At 38.2% G+C, this 22,791-nt stretch overlaps 1 protein-coding gene across 1 annotated transcript in view; it reads left to right on the top strand.

Annotated features, from left to right (window-relative positions):
• Positions 1-22,791, top strand: part of MBOAT1 (membrane bound O-acyltransferase domain containing 1) — a 136,061-nt gene that overhangs the window by 59,836 nt on the left and 53,434 nt on the right. The window contains exons 3-4 of the mRNA XM_027869063.1: positions 116-193; positions 8,037-8,132. Coding sequence (XP_027724864.1) covers positions 116-193; positions 8,037-8,132 — 174 coding nt within the window. The remainder of the gene's footprint in view (positions 1-115; positions 194-8,036; positions 8,133-22,791) is intronic.

Raw genomic sequence — 22,791 nt, forward strand, 5'->3', positions numbered from 1 at the left:
AAGAAGTTTTAGTTGATTTGGGGGTGGAGCAATGGGTAAATGATAGATTTGCTATCACTAAATTTTACGAGTTTCAAAGGTGTTGGATGACTGTTTTTTTCCTTTATGTTTTAAGGTATTCCATACACCTGTTTGTGTTGGTGTTAATGTGTTATGGAGTCCTCATTACTGCAAGTATGCACAACATTCACAGGTGAGACTATCTTGATAAAAAGGAACAAATTGTAATTCTCTGGGAGCTTTACAATACTCTCTCCAGGGTGCTGGGGCCTCGTCTTCCATCTCTAAGAGGGATCAGTATCAACCAAGTTTATTCACTTGTTATTTCCCATTATGATCTGGTGAGGTACTCTCCTTCTCTTAACTATTGCACAGGTTTAAGATCACATTTAGTTGGGCAGATTCATTATTATCAACAAATTTTATTCATTGAAAGATACAAATTTTTCATCACCAAATCTGTAGAAGGTACTGTGCTAGGCATAGAGGATATAAATAACATGGTCTATGCCTTCGAGGAATTTATGTGTACTAGAAGTGAATGTTTGCTCATGTAGAACATTGTGTTGTTAGGGGTTGATGGTATAAAAGACATGGTTTTAGCCCTTACAGGAGTTAAAGTAGTTTGGGGAAAAGGATATATAGAGATAAAATAATATAGCATATGAATGGTGTTGATAGTAAGTATTATAGGATTTAAGAGGAGAGAGTAATCACAGAAATCACAGGGGTGATTTGAGAAGACTTCCTGGCAAATATGGCACTTGAACATTTTCTTGAAGTAGCATAGAGTTTAGAGGAGGACATACTTGGCATGGGAAATGGCTTAAACAGAAATAGAGAATCTGGAATTTATGAAGGTGGGATTTTTTTTTTTTGCTGGATAGTACATAGACTGGTTTGTCTTGAGTAAAGGGTTAATGTAGGGGTGTAGTACAGGTTAGGTAGGGGATTGACTGTGGAGAGTTCTGAGTGCCTGTGGAAGAGATTTAGATTCTATAGTATTCTAGAAGAATTGAGGAACCACTGGCATTTCTTAAGCAAAAGGGAGCTCCTTTCTGGTAGGAATTGTTCCTTTCTTTGTATTTATATCTCCAGTGCCTAGCATAGCGCTTACACATAGTAGGTGCTTGATAGATACTTGTCGATTGATTGAAAAATTGCAGAACAGGTGCCTTTCTGCATTGGTAGAGGGTCTTACTCCCTGGTAGCTCCTTACATTGATGAAATAATAAATTTTTTAGGAAAAAGTACATCAGTTATTACAAATTAGCAGAGGAATCCTTACTGTACTTGCAGCCTTAACCACCTTCTGAGGTTCAGGTCTTCATCTTCAACCGTTTACAGGAAATCTCTATCTGAATGCTCTCCTGCCACTTCTAACTTACCACTATTATTATTATTTTTATTATTGTGCTTATTATTTTTCCCCCTAAAATTTCACCTCCTTTGGATGTCACTGTTTCTCTCATTGCCGTGCCATTCATGAAGTCTACCTTGTTTGAAAGGTATCGTTGACTTTTCCTTTGCCTTCGTTGCTCATATGTGAATGACCAAGTCCTGCTCATTCCATTTCTGCATTATCTTCCTCATCCCTTCCCTCCTCCTCTCTTCTGCCAGTGCCCTTGTAAGGCCTTCATTGGTACCTCTCTGAAAAGTGCGGTAGGTTTTCAGTCTTCCACTCTTTATCTCCTTTGAGATATGCATGGATCTGCTTCAATGACCTCCTATTTATCTTTTTGCCTTGTCTCACACCTTTCTAATCCATCCTCTTTACAACTGACAAAATGGTTTTCCTAAAGTCTAGGTCTAACTATGTCAGTTGCCTACAAAGTAAATCCCATTGACTTCTTTTTACTTATAAGAGCAAATATAAACTCCTCTGTTTGGCATTTAAAGCCTTTTACAACCTTACCTAACCATCCTTTCAAGATTTAACAAGAATCTTTTAGATAGCATCTACTATATGCCAGGCATGGTATTAAGTGACTTACAAATATTATCTCGTTTGATCTTCACAAAGACGCTGGGAGGCAGATGCTATTATAATCCTTATGGTATAGTTGAGGAAATTGAGGCAGACAAAGGTTAAGGAACTTGCTCAAGGTCACGAGCTTGAAAGTGTCTAAGGCTGGATAAGAATTTAGGTTTTTCTGATTCCAGGTGTAGCCCTCTATTTACCGTGCCACCTAGCTAATTTATTATACACATATATAATATTTTATTATGATTATGCATTTATATTTAATGTATTAAAATACAACATATAATATGTTTATATAATTACATATAATTATGAATATAATTATAATATGTCAGCATGCATATATATGTAATTATTATACTTCATTCTTCTTCTTCTGTGATCTAGTCAAACCCGTTTTATTTCACCTTTGTCTTTATAATCCCATGGTCTCATGCACAGAGTGCCTGGTACTTCACAGGTACTTAATAAATGTTTGTTGATTGACTGGTCACTTATTCCTCTGCTCAGAAAACTGGAGTGGCTCCTTATTATTGCCTCATCAGTAAAGTTAAAACTCTTCTGCCTTCCATTCAAGTCTTGCCACAATATTTCTCCATCCTAACTTTCCATCTTTATCTAATATTATTCCCTCTTTTGCAGTCTATACTTTAGCCAGAATGGGCTGTCTTTATCTTCCTCTACCCTGGATTCTTTGCCCATTCCTGACTCTGTCTAACTTTTCCTTTTCAATCAGCAAACATTTGTTAAGTCCCTACTATGTGCCAGGTGCTATGCTAGTTGCTGGGATGCTTAACCTTATACCCTTCTTATGCCTAAATTATCCTCTTTACTTTTCTTTGCTTGCTAAATTTCTACCTATGCTTTAAAATACAGTCAAATTTGCCAACTCCATTCCTTCTTAATCTCTATTTGGCAATAGTGACTTTTCCTCCTTGGATCTAATTTAGCACTTTGTACTACTCTAGTGCACTTATTATTTATTACTGTGTATTACTTTTATCTATTGTAGTATTGTAGTGTATTATTACTGTATCTCTATGTATGAGTCCTATTCCCTCTTTTAGATTATAAGCTTCAGGAAGGATGAGAGCATGTCTTGTCTAAGATTTATATCTCTCCCAGAGCTCAACACAATGCTCTGCATTCAGAAAGCATTTTAGTGAACAAATACAGATTTGTTTTGAGATGAGGACAATTTATATGAGGGAGATTTCTCTAGATTTTCCTTTTTTTTTAAAATAATACTTAAGGAGAGTTTCATTGTATATACTTTTTCAGATGACTTCAAAGTTCTCCAATATTTCATCATGCTGTGTTGAGGACCAGGGTTTCTCAAAGACCCTGGTGTAGGTGGGGCAGCTATGTGGTAAAGTGGATAGAACACCAGGCCTGGAATCAGGAAGATCTGGCCTCAGATCCTCATTAGCTGTGTGACCCTAGTCAAGTCATTTAAACTATTTGCTTCAGTTTCCTCATTAGTTAAATGAGGATAATAATAGTACCTTCCTCCCAGAGTTGTTATGAGGATCCAATGAGATAATAATTGTAAAGCACTTAACAGGCTTAATAGACCCTCTAGGTCCTCAGGTGTGGCCCCTTTGACTGCATCGAAACTTCACAGAACAAGTGATTTGTTAATAAAAGGATTTGTTCTGTAAAACTGACTGTCAAAGGGTCGCACCCAAGGACCTAGAAGCCCACATGTGGCCTCGAGGCTGCAGGTTCCCCACTCCTGACACATTCCCTGATAAATAGGAAGTGCTATGTTAACTATTATTATTGAAATAACAAATATAAATGTTAGCTATTATTATCATATGATATATCATAAACTCAGGTAGGTCCTACTAAGCAAGAAAAGGCTTTTGTGAGCCAATCCAATAGTGGACAGAGTGTTTTCCTTACCCTTAGGACCAGCCTATGCTTATCACTAAAAGGTTGATCACCAGATATATGTTTCTGTCACAATGGAGAGGTTGTAATCTACAACAGTGGAGGGAGTATTCATACCAAAAAAAAAAAACTCACAGGTATTAAAAAAATCAAAGTATTTGATGGCACTGTTATTTATTTATGTATTTTTATCTCCAGGAAAAAGAAATCATAAAGTTTTAGCTTGGAGGCAGCAAGGAGTTATAGTATATAGAGTGCTAGAACCTGGGTTCAAATCTAGACTCAGACACTTAGTAAATCTGTGATCCTGGGCACATCATTTAATCTCTTTCTGCCTCAGTTTCCTCATCCATAAAATGGGGATAGTAATAACACCTGCCTCACAGGGTTGCCAGTGAGGATAAAATGAGATAATGTTTGTAAAGAGATTTGAAAACCTTAAAGTACTTTATAAATGCTAGCTATTACCATTATAGTCATTATAAGATTTATTATGTTGAAATTCCTAGACTAATGGGGAATGACTACTGTTCTCATTTAAAATTCTCTCATAAAACTTTAGATTGTCTTTGTTTCAGTCATGACTGACTTCCTGACCCTATTTTGGGTTTTCTTGGCAACCATACTGGAATGGTTTGCCATTTCCTTCTCTAGTTCTTTTTACAGAGGACGAAACTGAAGCAAGCAGGGTTGAGTGACTTGCTCAGGGTCACACAGCTAGTAAGACCTGAATTTGAACTCAGGTCTTCCTGACTCCAGGCCCTGTGCTCTATCCACCTGCGCCACCCTTAAGAATTACTTCTATCTTTAAGTATTCATTGTTTTTAAAAATAGGTTGAGAGACAGGAAAACCATAGTTACCTTTCTCTCCCTTTTTCTTAAATATTTTATCTAAAAGTAAATATCATAATTCAGCTTCAAGGAGATTTTTTTTTGGGTGAGGCAATTGGGGTTAAGTGACTTGCCCAGGGTCACACAGCTAGTAGGTGTCAAGTGTCTGGTCTGACACTGGATTTGAACTCAGGTCCTCCTGACAGCAGGCCTGGTGCTCTATCCATTGCACTCAAGGAGATTTTTGATGAAAAAAATTGGCATAATTCTTCACCCCTTAATAGGCTTGGAAATTAAAATTTTTCAGTTTATAACCTCACAGTCTCTTGCAATAAATTTCTTATCAGTTGTAGAACAAATGTTTTTAGGTACTTTTAGATTTTATAGACACTCAGTTTTCAACCAGACAGACTGTGAAGAGCAATAATCAAATAATCTATGTTCCACATATACTCCTTGCTAAGGATTTTATCATTTGTTCCAGAAGGGTGATTAGGTAATTCATCTTTCTCTCCCTTGGAAAGCATAGCTATATATTGGAAATGCTACACATAATAATGCAAAGTGTTTGCAACCTATTTTCAAAGTTTGGCTTCCCTATTATTGACTTTGGATGTAGCTGAAAACTGAACCAATAATTCTCTGCATCTGTACAGCACATTTCCAATTACTTTACACATGGCAATTTGTCCATTAGCCCAACACCCCTGGGATCGGTGGGGTGGATGGCATGCGATAGATGAAAGACTGCTAAGATAATAGAGAGCTAGTCACTGACTTGTCTAGGTCCATTGTATTAATCAGTATCCAGGAATGGGATCCCCTGATGTTGATGAATCTTAGAACTTTGCAGACAGACTGTGGCTGTTTTTGCTTTACCACTTAGTAATATCATGGTTACACAGGGACATGTCATGAGGCAAGAAAGCAAAGATGCCAAAGTAAATTCTTTCTCTATTTGCTTGTATTGTTGCCAGTCTTACAAAAGGGAGTCAATTAAAGTTCCAGATGGATAAATTAGGTGCAGGACTCAGCTGGCTTACAAGGTAATGAAATTCTAATATCCCTGCCCTATATAGGTACCTGAATTGACAGAGAACACATGAATCTCACACAATCAATTAACAAGTATTCTTTAAACACTTGCTGTGTGCCAGGCACTATGCTAAGCACGGGGCATAGATACAAAGACAAAGACATAGTCTCAGCCCTTAATCTTCTCTTTACTTAGCTGAATCGCTTGGGTGATGGGAGTATGTGTGTGTGAGGGAGGAAAGAATGAGCATTTGTTAGGTGAATTGATTCAGTTTATATGTATTATGTGTGTATGTGTATGTATATATAGAGAGAGCATAGTGTCTGGTACACAGTGGGTGTTTAATAAATGTTTATTGATGAATAGAACGAATATGCATGTATGTGTATATACCTATTTGGTGTATGTATGTACACATACATGTTTATGTGTGTTCATGTATACATATATGTATATATGTCACTTTGCAATCTTTAAAGCACTATGTAAATGTTGACTATTAGCCATTCTTAAAGGAGTGAAAGTAGAAACAATATATACACAGAGAAGTAAATAATCCTGCCTTAATCATTGTTGGTCAGGAATTTCAGTGAGCTTGTTGGCCCTACCCTTCAATGATGGGATAGCTGAGAGAGAAAGGAAGTCTATCAACCTATTCAAACCAGGTGGAATAAAATGTGATTGAACCCATCTAGCTTGGGAGACTTGCTTTGAGGAACTAGGATACTTTTGTCCAGGGGATCTACTTATCATGTTACGTCCTCACATCTGGCACCATTTTGAACTGTCAGTATTACAAACCACTTAAATTGAGCTGACTTTAGCCTCCTGGCCATGGGAAAGTGGAGGCTAGGCAAAGGGTCAAGGCAGAGGCTGAAGAGCTCTTGTCTGAGGGCCAAGAAAGGGCAGTAGAGAGAGTTGTATCTGGCAGATGACAGGAAGAAGTCAGATACCACATAGAGGGTGCATGCTAGGTCAGGGGATCTGAACATTTCTATTTCTGAGTGTGGCCTGGATCCTTTGGGTGGTCTGGGATAGCCTATGGACCCCTTCTCAGAATCATATTTTTAAATGCATTAAATAAAATGCATGGGATTACAAAGGAAATTATATTGAAATACAGTAGTAAAATTTAACATTAAAAAAAAAGTTTATAAACTCCAGATTAGGAGCCTAGCACTAGGTAGTCTTATAACTTTACCCTGGATTCCTATCTTGAACTTTCGGAGTTTGGGGGTATATTTTTAGAAAGTAAATAGGACTAGAGAGTTATCATGTCTTGCTCCATGCCTATCTCTACCTTGTCTCTCGAGGAAGATTTCCTCAGTAGCTTCTTCCTTATAATAAGTCCTCTTTCTGCCTACCCTCATTTTGGTGAATTGACCACATACTGCTAGCCAAATTTCTGTTATTACTAGTAATTTTATCTAGGTCAATCTGATCTTAATTAATTTTTACTGTAATTTATTTTGGTCTAGGCTTAGCAGGCATAGGAAGCTCAGCCTACCAATATAGAGAGCTAACTCTTCTATACCTTATAGTCTCAGAGAATTGGACAGAAAACTGAGAAGTTAAGTGACTTGCCCAGGGTCACCTAGTCAGTATATATATATATAGGGATAGATATTGAACCTAGGCCAGGAATTCTAAACCTTTTTTGTTTCACGGACCCTTTTAGCAGGCTGGAGAGGTCTATATTGTTTTTAAACGCATAAAATTCAGTACATAAAGTCACAAAAGAAATAATTTATATTGAAAAACTGTTATCAAAATATTTTTAAAAACAAGTTCATGGAACCCTGATTAAGAACTCTTATATATCATATTATGTCTTAATACTTTATTATTGTTTCATTATTACATTTTATTTTTACATCCTATTCATTTGAAAGTATATCCCTCATTACCATCAAGCAATCCCTAGTTAAAAAAAAGACTTATAAAGTAAGAGGATAAAAAGCAATTCAATAAAATCAACACAATGGTCATTTCTTACAGTATATAAAGTATTCCACACCCATAGTGCTCTACCACGACAATGAAATTCTTTTTCTAGAGGCAAGTTTGGTCGTAATAATTGTGCAGTACTTATTGTTGTTTTCCAATTATTTATTATGGAGATGGAAATCTCTTGATCATGTCATGTGTATCCAGAAGTGCCATCTTATGGACCCCTCATAGTATATAGGATGTCCTAAATGTCTTTTGAGCCATCTTGTTGTGATGATGCTGTTATTAATGATGATTGTAACACTTGATAATCTAATCTCTGGTGAACTGTATTTTTAGGTACTCCTTTGTGGTTGCAATGGGTTATCTCACACTGTGCCATATAAGCCGGATATACATATTCCATTATGGGATTCTCACTACAGATTTTTCAGGGTGAGTACCTTCATGAGCCTGGGTAATGACTGTTGAGTTTGACTCCATCAACTATTTTTAGGGAGTATTTTTATAGCCTGAAATATTTAACATTTAAGCAGGTAAAAAGAATTATTTGTTTTTGGTAAGAGCTCTCTGTTCATGAAGCCAACATGTAGTCCTGATTACTTATTGTTCGATAGCTGCAGACCCCTAGCTCTGTACACCCCTAGCTCTGGCTAGCCCTCTCACTGTGGGGCACAAGAAGATCCTTGAAAGAGAGTATGGATCTATCTATCAGTGCAAAATTTTCACCACTTCTGGGGAAAAAATCCACAACTCTAATAACCCATTGATGGTAGGTTATTTTCATATAATAGCTAATGCATCATACAATTACAGAATTCTATAACTGGAAGGACTATCAGAGGTTTTCTTATCATAGAGAGGGGAAAAGTGCTGGATTTGTAGTGTAAAAAAAACTGAGCTCAAATCCTGTTTTTAGATTTACTAGTCATCTGATCATTGCTAGTTGACAGTCTTTGTAAGCTAAGCCTCAGTTTCCTCATCTATAAAATGGACTTATTAATAACTAGAATAGGAACAACTAGGTGGCATAGTGGATAGAGTGCTGGACCTGGAGTCAGGAAGACTCATCTTCCTGAGTTCAAATCTGACCTCAGATACTTCATAGCAATGTGAACCCTGGGCAAGTCACTTTTTGCCTTAGTTTCCCCATCTATAAAATGAGCTGGAGAAGGAAATGGCAAACCACTCCAATATCTCTGCCAAGAAAACCCCAAATGGGGTCACGAAGAGTTGGACACGACTGAAAAACAACAACAACTAGAGTAATTACGTTATAGGGTTGTGATGAGGCTCAAACGAGATGTGAGTGCAGTTTTTTGTAAAGTATCAGCTATAATTAGTTTAATCCAGTTCCCACATTTTATAGATGAATTGTCTGATGCCTGGAAAGGTTAAGGTCCAGGGTCACTTGTGTGTTAAGTGACAGAGCTGGGAACACAAACCTGGTCTTTCTCTCTTCCTCCCACTACATCACGCTGCCACTTTCTTGCTTTTAGAAATTGCCCTCAAGACAAAATTACCACTGGGGACAACAACAGTGTTGTTTATCCAAGTTACCTGGGGAGATACTTCAGTTTGGGTTAGGCAATCTGTAGGTCCTGATGAAAGCGCCTTTCTTCCATTTTTCCCGGTTCCCAAGTTGAATTACATCAGGTTTAACAAGTTCCTGAAGCATAGATAGCGAACTGGGAAAATGACAGCTAATTTATCTGAATTTTGCACCCTGTGCCCTGTGCCAATGAAAACTCCACCCACTTAAGGCTCAGAGTTCAGAGAATGAACTGTTCCCATCCTCTTAATTTGGTTTTAAGCACAAAACTATCAGGCCTTCCCACATTTTCCCACTTGGATTTTCTTGGCATAATTCATATCATGAGATGTCACTGAAAGGGGAAAAAATTAACACATCTGAAAATGCAGTGGATTTACAAGTGTGGGAGACTTTGGTACAGCATCGAGGAAGGACTAAGACAATGTCTTGATCCTGTCATTTTCACCTCCAAGAGCACAGACTGATGATTACATTTCTCCAAGTGTTGTTTATCCTATGGCTCCAACTATTTATATTGTGACGTTATTTGAATCTCTTTTTATTTTATTAAGCAATACTTGTGTTTCGTTACTGATACAGGCATACCTTGGAGATATTGCAGTTCAGGTCCAGACCCACCACAATAAAGTGAATATTTCAATAAAGCGAGTCAAATGAATTTTTTGGTTTCCCAGTGCATATAAAAGTTATGTTTACACTATACTGTAATCTATTAAGTGTACAATAGTATTATTTCTAAAAAAAATAAAACCTTAATTAAAATACTTTATTGCTAAAAAATGCTATCATCTGAGCCTTCAGCAAGTTGTAATCTTTTTGCTGGTGGAGGGTCTTGCCTCAATGTTGATGGCTGTTGGCTGATCAGGGTTATGGTTGCTGAAGGTTGGGGTGGCTGTGGCAATTTCTTAAAATAAGACAACAATGAAGTTTGCTGCTTTGATTGACTCTTTCTTTCACTTGAAAACTTAGAGGGATAATAGGGTTATTAATTGGCCTAATTTCAGTATTGTTGTGTCTCGGGGAATAGGGAAACCTGAGGGGACAGAGAGAGATGGGGAAAAGCCAGTTGGTGGAACAGTCAGAACACATGTAACATTTATTGATTAAGTTTGCTGACTTATATGGGCATGGTCCATGGTGCCCCCCAAATGATTATAATAGTAACTTCAAAGATCACTGATCACAGATCACCCTAACAGATATGTAATGAAAAAGTTTGAAGTATCAGAAGAATTACCAAAATATGACACAGAGTTACAATATGAGCACATCCTGTTAGAAAAATGGTGCCAATAGACTTGCCTGAAGCAGACTTGTCAGAAACCTTTAATTTGTAAAAATTGCAATATCTGTGAAGTGCTATAAAATGAGGTCAGCCCATATTTGGGAAGGAATAAGAAGTAAAATGTCCATCCACCACCTATAAAACAACTGCTAATGCCTTCCTTTCCCCCAAATTACTTTGTGCTTATTTGGTATTGTGTACATGTTGTCTCCCCACCCAAGACAATATAATCTCCTTGGGGTTGAGATCTATTTCATTTTTGTCTTCGTATCTCCAGCTCCTAGAACAGTGTCTGTCACATAGTAGGTGCTTAGTTAATGCTTGTTGATTGGTTGACATACTACAATATTTCTTTAACTTCTAAGTTGCCTAAAATTTTTTTTTTTATTAAAGCAAAATCTTTTGTAGTTCATCTCTCTCCTCTCACCCCTTGCCAGTCCTTCCTCTTAATCTTTTCTTGGGAATGATTGAATATTTGTTTTCCACATACACTGCTAGGCTATAGAAAGGGGAAATGGGAGAGGCTAGAGTTAAGGTTCTCTACCCCAATGACATAAACATACTCAGCGATAGTGAGTAAAGATAGAATGGAGAAAGCCTGGGGCTTAAGGGTCAGGCAAGGTGAGAACACTAGATCTTAGATGCTCCCCAGACCTAGTGGATTGCACTGATCAATCCCTAAACAGCATGAGTTTGCTGGGCTGAAGTCCTTAAGTAGAATTTCACAGAGAATGGCATTGGGATGGAGTTGAAAACATTCAGACTAACCTATTGGTTTGTCAATGTTTGGGAGGAGTATGATGCTCTGATTTTTGGTTAGGAACATTTACCTGAGTTGTCAAGACCTTTGCCTTACAATATACTGTAGTATTACTTTGGTTCATCGAGGTATATATGCAGTCTTCTCAGCATTGAGTGGGGGTTTGACCTTTCTTCTGGTCATTTCAGATTAGGAGGGTGCACATATTCCTAGTTTGATTTCCGTTTAGTCAATGGCCTTGGGTATTAGGATAAGCATTTAGTATCATTCTAAAAATTGGGAGAAGAAAGGAACTTATACTCTTCTATGGCCAAATATCATCACCATGGGAGGAGTGGTCTTATTTTCAGTCACGGTAATTGCCTTTGTCACTGTTTAAACAGAGTTCCTCACCATCATTAATACTTTACAATCTCCTTTGATGAAAGAGAACAAGCATTTTTTAAGCACCTACTGAGTGCTGGATACTGTGCTAAGTCCTGTAGAAATGTTATTCAATCCTCACAACAACCATGTGAAGTAGGCACTAGGATCCTCGAGGAAACTGAGGCAGTCAGGTTTAGGGACTTTCACAGGGTTACACATCCAGCTAATGTCTGAGGTTGGATTTGAGCTCAGGTCTTCCTGACTCCAGGCCATCACTCTCCCATTGCTCCACCTAGCTGCTTCTAGTCCCAGGAATCCTAATGGAGATCAGCAGACTAACCACTGGAATTTACAGTATGTTTTAAATGACCAATTTTCATTCTTTCCCCATGTCTGAATCTCATTCTGAGCATGCAAGCAACCACAGTCTTACTCAGAATGGGAACAACTTACTGTCACTGTTGCAGTTTTGAAAAATGCTTAGCATTCAAGGTTGTTTTTTCCCCTGCTCCTTCCCCTGAATGAGAGGTGAAGTGCTGTTTGGATATTAAATATACAAAATGCTTAAGGATGACCTAATGCAGTGGGCTTTTCTCTTCTTGAGGATGTAAACAACCAATGTCAAACAGAACAATAAAGATTATTGATTAATCGCTATTTGTGCACAGTAACATGTTTGTAAGTGATGTTGGATTAAATCTGTTTGGGTCTAAGAGATTTCTATAGATCAGGGGTGCGGAACCAGTGGCCTGGAGACCTCATGAAGGCCTTCTGGGTCCTTGAGTGCAGCCTTTTGACTGAGTCCAAGTTTTACAGAATAAATCTTTTTATTAAGAGGATTTGTTCTGTGAAATTTGGGTTCAGTCAAAGGGCCACACTTGAGGACCTAGAGGGCAACATGTGGTCTTGAGGCTGCAGGTTCCCCACCTCAGCTTTAGAGAAAGGATCAAATATATTGGACATACATTAAATTCTTCCTTGAAATAAATTTTATTTGTATAAACCAACTAAGGTTTGAGTTAGGGGGCTTATAGTATCATCTTTTATAGATGCCATGATGCTATTAAATGCCGTCATGATTGGCATTTCTTGCACAGTGGCTAGCTAGGCACTGCTCGACACTGTGTTTCTGGGAGCTAAAGACTTTTACCAATCTCTGTCTTTTACCTGCCCTTGTGGTTTTCCCATATTCAGTATGGGGAACCTGACTTTTCAATGGGGGAAGTAGGTTACTCTCATTCTCACCGTTATTGGCTTTTCAGGTGAAACTTGATACTTGTTAGAGTTGGTAATTATAGAAATAGTCATAAGTTTGAAAAGTTATCAGAAATATAAACAAGAATCGAATATGGATCAAGTAGTTATGTCCCATTTTGAAAAGAGAAGGCTAAGCAATGAACAATTATAGAATAATTAGAACACAATACAGTAACTTATCACTACCAGTATTATCAGTTGAACTGGGAAATAGTTTCTTCCTTGATCAATCAATAAACATTTATTTAGTACCTACTATATGCCAATCACTGTAGATACAAATAAAAATAATAAAATAATCTGTACTCAGAAGGTACATACATTCTAACGAGGGAGACAGGAAATACATATGTAAGTACCTGCAGCATAAATATAAGTACATACAAATATAGGGCATGTAGGTGCTTTAGATAGAGTGCTGGGACTGGAGTCAGGAAGACTAATCTCTCAGAGTTCAGATATGGCCTCAGACACTTACTCGCTATGTGACCTTGGGCAAGTTGCTTAACCCTGTTTGACTCAGTTTTCTCATCTGTAAAATGAGCTGGAGAAGGAAATGGCCAATCATTCCAGTATCTTTGCCAAGACAACCCCAAGTGGGGTCATGAATAGTCAGGCACTATTGAAAACCAACAACAACAACATACAAATATATACAAAGTAGTTACATAAGCAGTAATTTGGGAGGACCAGGAAAGGCTTTGTGTAGAAAATGGTGCTCGAGCTGTATCTTACAGGAAAAAAGGAACTCTATGAGACTGCTAAGGAAAGAGTGTATTCCAGGCATGGAAATGGACAGTTCAAAGTCATAAATATGGGAGATGGAGTGTTGTGTGTGAGAAACAGAGAAAAGGCCAAATTGGTTGAGTTGAAGAATATAGGATAGAGAGTAGTGGCCAATGAGTTTGGAAAGACAGGTTGAGTCCATGTAATGAAAGATTTTAAAAGCTAAACAGAGAGCTACATATTTTTGTCCAAGAGGCAATAGGAAGTCATTGTTTCCTGTTAGCAGCTATTAGCAGCCACATGTCAAGTGAATTGAAGTGGTGATAGACTTGAGGCATGGAAATTAATTAGAAGGCTGTTAATTTAAGTGATTAGTGATGAGAGTGTGAAGTAAAGTGGTCTTTCTGTGAGTGGACAGATGGGGACGGGAGAAGAAAGGGAGAGAGAGAGAGAGAGAGAGAGAGAGAGCACATCAGGGTGTCATATTTAACTTCCCTTTCCCCCCATATGTCTAAGGACCCTTTTTTTTTTGTCCATGAGCTCCAAGGAAAGAACCTCTGCCCTAGATGAACTCCAAGGACCCTTATGATTCTAAAATTCTTTGACTCCAATTGTGAGTAAAGTCTGATACTGCACCCAATTTGAATATATGTAACTCTCTAGCTTTTAGAGGAATACTATAATATTTCCTTTTGGCTCTAGAATAGAGGAAACTCTCTCCTGAGGCAGTTGGTGGTACTCTAAGTAGAGCTCTGGATAATCAGGAAGCCTGAGTTTGAATCCAACCTTAGACACTAGCTGCATGACTTTGGACAAATCACCTAACCTCTTTTTGTCTCAGTTTCCTCAATTATATAAAATGGGGATAATAACAGCACCCATCTTGCAGGGTTATTTTGAAGATCAAGTGGAACAGTATTTGTAAAAATGCTTAGTAGCCTTTTGACCCAGCAATATCACTATTAGGTCTGTCTCTCAAGGTGATCAGGGAAAAAGGAAAAGAACTTATATGTTCTAAAATATTTATAGCAGCTCTCTTTGTGGTGGCAAAGAACTGAAAAGTGAGAGGATGCCCATCAATTGGGAATGGCTGAATAAGTTGTGGTATATGATTGTAATGTAATACTACTGTTCTGTAAGAATTGATGAGCAGGTTGGTTTTAGAAAACCATGGAAAGACTTGCATGAAATAATGCAGAGTGAAATGAACAGCACCAGCAGAACATTGTATACAGTAACAGTAATATTGCTTCAAGAGTAACTATGAATGACTATTTTGAGTAATTTGATTATTGAAATCAACTGTGAAAGACTTATGAAAGACTCCAGAGAAAGAACCAATAAATGTACTGTATTATATGGTCCCACATATGTATGTATGAAATGTTGGCCTTCTATAACATGGGGTTGGTAGGGGAGGAAGGGAGACAACTCAGAACTCAAAATATAACAAAAAAAGTGCATAATACAATGGAACATAGTAGATTCTTTATAAATATTTTTTCCCTTTCCTTCTTGGATTTTCTGCTTGAACCAAGCTGTATTGGATTGAAGCAGAGAATTGCCATCCTATCATTTGCAGATTACTAGTACCAATAACTCTCCACATTTATTGGGGAAAAAAAAAACACAGGAAACTGCTAGAAAGGGAAGTAGGGGCAGCCGACACTTGACCACAGTAGTTCCTGCTCATGTCTGGCTCCTGTGTTATCACCTTTATTGGGGCTGCAAGGATGTAATTGCACAGGCTCATAATACTTTTTGCTGCTAGGTGAGTTTGGCTGATGGCAGAAGACAATTGTCCTGTTCCTGCTTAATCACAGCTTCACTCTGTAAAGACGGGCTGTCTCATTTGAAAAGGAGCCTTTTTAAAGAGTCTCACATTGACTTGTACATCAAGCCTGATGCTTCTTCGTATCCTGCCAACCAGCTCCTTAGTAATAGTCATTTCAAACTTACATCTGGGGAGGTGGGGAATAGGGCATTTTAAATACACTTCATTGGCAGCATAAACCTATTAAAAAGTGGAAACATCTTGGAATGAAAGACTGTTGTTTTCCCCTGGGCATGATAGATTAGAGGCTGCATTTGCAGATTCATATACAATGAATAAGAAATATTTTTTCTTTTCTTCTTTTTTTTTAAATGTGTGATAGCCCATTATATTCTGATCTGCAATCACACAAATCTGAACAGAATACAGGCTAGCCCTGAAACAGAGGTCAGAGATTCATAGGATTTAGAGTTGGAAAAATGAGTGAACCAAAGCCAATAGTGCTTAAGTGATCTTCCACAAGATCGCACAGGAATTATACTGTAGAACTAGGATAAAAACTCAGGTTCTTGGACTCTAAATTAGAGTACTCAGAGGAGGAGTAACTTTATAGTCACATTTTTGCAGTTAAGCCTTAGGGCACCTTTTTTGTGTCATGTATAATGACATGGATAATGTGGTAAAGTCTATGGACCCCCTTCTCAGAATGTTTTTAAATACTTATGATAAAATCCATAGGATTGCAAAGGAAAACCAATTAAAATGGAAATAAAGATGTAATTTTTTTTCCTATCCACGTTCATTGACCCACTGAAATCTATCCACATACCCCCAAGATTGGGGGAGACCCAAGGTTAAGAATTTCTGACTTAGGGAAATATGTGACTTCCATGCTGGAGCCCTTTGAATTACCTGGTTACTTGTTAGAAAGAGCATTCCACTTACCCAGAATAGAGACAAAGAGTCAAGAGAACATTCTTTAAGATTGGCCATTAAGTTTTGGGAATGGGCCAAATAATGGCCTCTTTCCACTTCTGGCTATGACCTGGGACTCTGGGGTACATGAAAACAGGAGACCCACGCCGTGATCTTCTGGATGGTCCTAAGGGCACTTTAAGTCATGATCATACCCCTGGTCTTTGAGTGGGGAAGTTAAGTAGGTGAATTGTTGTACTTCTGCTCCCACCCAATCAGGCTTACTTTTATTGTCATCTTCTTTCAGTCAATGCTCAACTAGCATAATAACAAATTTTTACTGTAAATAAAAGAAACCATTGAAATGTGGATTTTTAACCTGGTGAACCTAAAAAACCCACTTTTATAAAAGAAAAGCCCTGTGAGTCAGATCTGCCTTGATAGCTTCTCACCTGCATAGTTATGTAGCTGTTTTGGCCTCAGCCCCAACTCTGCCCCTGCCCCTCTTTCTCACTTTCATTTCTTCCTCTCCTTAGAAATGGAATATTAACCCTGGACGGAGGAAGAAGTTTCTTTTGACTTTGCTCTTTTTTATTTTTATGGTCATTACAACATCCACAGAAAAGCTCAGAAATGGTACCACCCTTCCCACGTCCAACACAAATTCTTGATTTCAAATTGGTGAAGTGGTTCCCATGGGTACAAGTGAAAGGCCCATGATTGATGACTAGGAGCCCTGTATGTGTACAAATTCAAGGGCAGAATGCAGCCCTTTGGGAGTGGAACATTGAGGACAGCTCAGATTCTAAGGCCTCATTGTCTAGAGAAAATTCTTAGGCTGTATCAAGTAGCCAGTTATGATGCCCCATCTCCTTTTGCCCTTCCTGTACTTGTGGTGTGCACATGTACACATACTGAGAATTATTTCATAAAAGAACACAGTTTAGCAAAAATTGATATTTCAATTTTAGAAATGTTCCTTCAATTTTTTTGCTTTTAGTAAAGTATAAATGATATATAACAATTATGACATTATTAACATATCATTATTTCATGTATGTGATTACTGGAAATATGTACATATATTTTTTCCTGGTGGTAATGACTGTTTTAATTTGACTTGAGACTTTCAGCATTAGCGAAATTGGTTTCTCAGTTTCTGCCACAACTTCTAGGCAGACAAAAGCAGTCAATAAATACTTATTGAGTACCTACTATGTGTTATTCTATATCTACCTCATTCCTGAAGGAAAAGAAATAAGAAGTTAGAATGAAATTAATGCTTTTTTAAGTTTCTAATTTATGGAATATTATCACATAATCTGATATATCTTTTTGTCCTGTTTTCCCTAATCTAATCTATTCTTTTGTTGTTGTAAACTCTTAAACACGTGGTTCTTCTTTCTTTCTGCCAAGACAGAGGTTCTTACTTTTGGGTCCATGGAGGCATGTGTGGATAGATTTTGGGAGGTTTGTGAAATTGGATGAGAAAGGAAAACAAAAACAAAAAAACTCCCAAAACACCTACATTATTTTCACTAACTTTTAACTGATATGTAGCATTTCCTTCCATTATTTAAAAACATTATTCTGAGCATATCCATGGGTTTCTTCTCTAGACTGCCAAAGGAAGTCCATGATGTAAAAAATGGTTAAGAACCCCTATGCAAAGAAGAATGTGCTCCTCTTTGCTTGTCTAGAATTCTCTCCAACTGTCTTCTTTTTATAAATTCAGGACAGTAGAGGTGTTTTAATCAAGTATTATGAGTTGCTTTATTTGTCCTTTCCCCACTAAATTATATGAAATTTAGAAGATTGGGAACAGAATTATTTTAATATAAGGATTTAAGCATTCATTTGATAGCCTCAGTGAATAATTGTCCTGTGCAGGATACAGGATGACTGCACCTGAGATGTTGTCAAGCTAAGCCATAAGCAGAAGAAAGCAAAAGTCTTTTTTTCCTCCCCGCAGAGGGGCAGCGTAGCTTCATGGTCCATTTGTTCCTTTGCTAATTTGCGTATTCGTTCAGAGCTAAACTGAAATTAGGAACTGAATTGAACCCCCTAGTTAACCTGGGTTGTTCACACCAAAGGTATCTATATGGGAATACACTTAAAATTTTTCCCAATTGAAGATATAGTTTCACTATGGGAATGTGGGAAGAAATTCATGTCTTATGGCTTGTCTTCAAGGCATTTAGGCTTCTAGGAAAAATAAATGGCTTGTAGGAAGTAAGCTGCTTCACTCTAAAGGTCATCTCTTGAATTTATCCTGCATATGATCTTCATTGTAAATGAAACTGTTGTAGTAAAATAGATTTCCCTCTGGATGGGTGATTCATTCAGGGTCCCAGCCCTTATTCAGCCAGTGGGAAGGACCCTGCTTAAGGAAAGTGGCATCAAAAAGTGGTGTTTACAGGTCTTAATTTTGATGTTGTCCTTGTCATTGGGCTCAAAGCTCCAAGTAACAGCTTAGTCAAAGACGGATCATTTTTATCTAGAAAATATCTAGAGAAGCACTGTCTAACACCATGCTTCCCGATGAGCATGTCTGGTTCTACACATTCTACACGAAGCCTTTTCTAATCTCCCCAACTACTAACCTCAGATATTCAAGTGTAACTAGGCAGTGCAATGGATAGAGCCCCAGGCCTGGAGTCAGGAAGACCCGACTTCAAATTTGGCCTCACACACTTACCAGCTTTGTGACCCTGGGCAAGTCACTTAACTTTTGTTTACCTCAATTCCCTCATTTATAAAATGGGGATAATAATAGCACCTATCTCTGAGGGTTGTTGTGGGGATCAAATGAGACAATAGTTGTAAATCACTTAACATAGTGGGCCTGGAACATAGTAAGCATTATATAAATGTTAGCTATTGTTATTAGGTATTAAGTGAGGTAATAGTTGTAAAAAGCACTTAGCACAGTACGTATCACATAGTAGGAGCTACATAAATGCTTTTTCCCTTCCCTTCCCTCCCAACTGTCATTACTCTTCCTTTTTAATTACCTTATGTTTATATATCTTGAACTTATTTGGTGTTTTTTCCTTATATTCTGATATATGTGCATGTTGTTTCCTCCAATAAGTTATAAACTTCCTGAATGCAGTGGTTCTCTCTTTCTTTCTCTCTTTCTCTCTTTCTTTCTCTCTCTCTCTTTTTTTTTTTGGCATTTGGGGTTAAGTGACTTGCCCAGGGTCACACAGCTAGTAAGTGTCAAGTGTTTGATCTGAGGCCGGATTTGAACTCAGGTCCTCCTGACTTCAGGGATAGTGCTTTATCCGCTGTGCCACCTAGCTGCCCTTCTTTCTCTCTCTCTCTCTTTCTTTCTTTTTCTCTCTCTCTTTCTTTCTTTCTTTCTCTTTCTCTTTCTCTCTCTCTCTTTCTCTCTTCCTCTCTGTCTTTCTCTCTGTCTTTCTGTCTGTCTTTCTGTCTTTCTTGTCTTTCTGTTCTCAGCATCTAGCACCATATTAGGTCCCGAAGTAGGAACCTAATGAATGCTTGTTGACTGATCAGTCCTTCCAGTTGTTATTTCTGCTTCCACAAATTACTTGATCCCTATTTTGTGTATGACTACATATGTGTCTCCTCCTTTAGAGTATAAGCTCCTTGAGGGAAGGGAATATTTCATTTTTGCCATTCTATCCTTGGTGCCTAGTCCAGTGCCCTGGGCAACTAGGTGGCATGGTGTAGTGCTGGGCCTGGAGTTAGGAAGACATCTTTCTGAGTTCAAATCTGACTTGAGACACTTACTAGCTGTGTGACCCTGGACAAGTCACTTAATCCTGTTTGCCTCAGTTTCCTCATCTGTAAAATGAGCTGGAGAAGGAAATGGCAAACCACTCCAGTATCTTTGCCAAGAAAACCCAAAATGGGATCATGGAGAGTTGGACGTGACTAAAATGGCTGAACAACCAAAAGCCTAGTCATAGGTATTTAATAAATGCCTCTTGATTGATCACTTTTGCTCTTACATTCTCTTTGTCACATCATTTATGCCCAATTTAAATTATAGTAGCCCTCATTATACCACAACATGTTATATGCATAGACTGAGATGTAGCATAAACTAAATCATATGTTCTATAGCATTAGCAAAAGGCCTGATACAGTGGGCTTAACCTTTAACAAATGAATATGTGAAAAAGCATTTAAATACTGTTGTGGTTGTTTAGTTGTTTCTAATTCTTTGTGACTCCTTTTGAGGTTTTCTTGGCAAAGATACTGGAGTGGTTTGCCAGTTCCTTCTCCAGCTCAATTTACAGAAGAGGAACTGAGGCAAACAGGGATAAGTGACTTGCCCAGGTTCACACAATTACTGATGCCAGGTTTGAATTCAGGAAGGTGAGTCTTCTTGACTCTAGGCCTGGTACTCCATCCACTGCGCACCTAGCTGCCCTATTTAAGTACTTACTGTACACACTTAAATACTCTCCATGTGCAAAAAGTCCTGTACCAAGTGCTGGAAATAGAAATTGAAAAGTAAGACCGTTTTTGTTTCCAAAGAAGTCACATTTTAATAGAGGGAGACAACCCACCCAGCTGCAAGCCGTATGAAAAAGCTTCGTGGTCCTCCTCTCCACAGTGATTGCTTCCCTGGACTATGGCTACTGGAGCCAGGCTGAAGGAGGACCATTGGTCTGGGGATTAGTACTATGCCCTAAGATCTCCAGCTGGGAGGCCTGGATTATCTCCTTCTGGCTGGGAGGATAAGTGGTGGTGGTAGTTTGACTCATCTGGCACATTTCCTTCTCCATTTTCTCCCTCCTGGTGCTTTGCTATTTACTTGAGGCTGGCTAGGCAGGTGGTGGGGATGTGTGGCCCCTTCTCTGTAGCTTGGTAGGTCTGTTGCTCTTAGATCTCTTTTCCACCTGAATGATAGTTTGTGGGGTTGGGATGGAAGCAAGGCCAGTGATCAGAGGATGCTGATATTCCCAGAACTCTTAGATTCAGGGAAGCAGATTGTCCCTATCCATGGCACAGGGGAGGTGGTGGTTGATCAGCAGTTAGTGTTGGTAGCAATGAGGATGAGGGGTCTGTTCTCCACAAAGGTTGCTCGCCCTGGTGGCTGTGGAGACCAGGATGGAAACAGGGCAGGTGATCTGAATAACATTACTCTTCCCAAGAATCTTGGACTCCAGGTCCTGGGGATTCTCCATCCATGACTATGGGGAGGTTGTACAGGAGATTGGAGTGGCCTGGCAGATGCCATCTCATTTCTTTCCCTCAGAGTGCCTTGCTGCTTTATCTAGGTTGGCTTAATGTTTATCTTGCATCTAGACACATATGTATACAAATACGTGTGTGTGTGTGTGTGTGTGTGTGTGATTAGCTGAAATGCGTGAAGTACTTAAAACACATTATCTCACTGGACCACACAGCGGCTCTGGAAGTGAGTAGTAGAAGTATTATCTTCATTTTACATAGGAGGATATATACTTAAGAAAATAAAGTGACTTGCCTAAGGTAGCAAGATCAAGACTTGAACTCGTGTCTCTAACTCTGAAAACTTCTCGAGCTTCTGGAATTTGCCTTGTATCCCTGAATTCATTAAATAATTGAACTACCCAAAGTTAGCTCTTAACATGTTGCCTTAGGAATCTCGCAGCTCCATGTGATAGAGAAGAATGATATTATTTCCCCCATTTGACAGATGAGAGAACTGAAGCCCAGAGGGATTATTTCCACTTAATGGTCATTGGCCAGTGTGAACTATAATTTGAAGCTACCCTCTTTAATGCAAAAAACAAACAAACAAAAAACAAAACTTGGGATCCTGTTTTTTTTTTTCTTCCTCAATTAGAAGCCATTCTGTGATAGATATTATGGTCTTATTTACCCTGTAATTTATTATTAGCTAATAATGGCTTGGGGGATTCTAGGTTGATTAGGTAACATTAATAGTAACCTTCTAGAAATCTAGGTACCTTGGAAGATCTCTTTCTTACAGAACAAGAATACAAAGTCTTTGGATGGTTTTGCTGTAGTTTCTATAGTTACTTACCTTGACTCACAAGATTTGAGATTTAGAACTAAAAGGAACCCAGATAACGTAGTCCAACCTCCTTATTTTACAGATGGAGAGACTGAGGCCCAGGAAGGTTAAAGGGACTTGTCCATTGTTATATGTATTAAGTAGCAGAGCTAGGAATCAAACCTTTGTCTTTTCACTCCAAATCCACCATTCTTTCCACTATTGTTTGTCCTAAGATGTAGGGGGAAATTTCACTATCAGCCAAGACCTACATATAAAATCTCACAATCTTTTGTCTTTTGTGGAACATTTTGAGTTTCTTTCCTTTAGTCCTTGGTTCTTTTCAAATGTTCAAAAAATCTTTAGCCTGGTAGCATAATAGCCATTGGAATGAGGATGGGAGCAAAAGAATCCCATAATGCAGGAACCATCAGACTTTTTTTTTTTTTTTTGCTGCTAATAATTTTGTACACTGC

Source organism: Vombatus ursinus, unplaced genomic scaffold, assembly GCF_900497805.2.
Source record: "Vombatus ursinus unplaced genomic scaffold, bare-nosed wombat genome assembly UNPS02000577.1, whole genome shotgun sequence".
NCBI lineage: Eukaryota > Metazoa > Chordata > Mammalia > Diprotodontia > Vombatidae > Vombatus > Vombatus ursinus.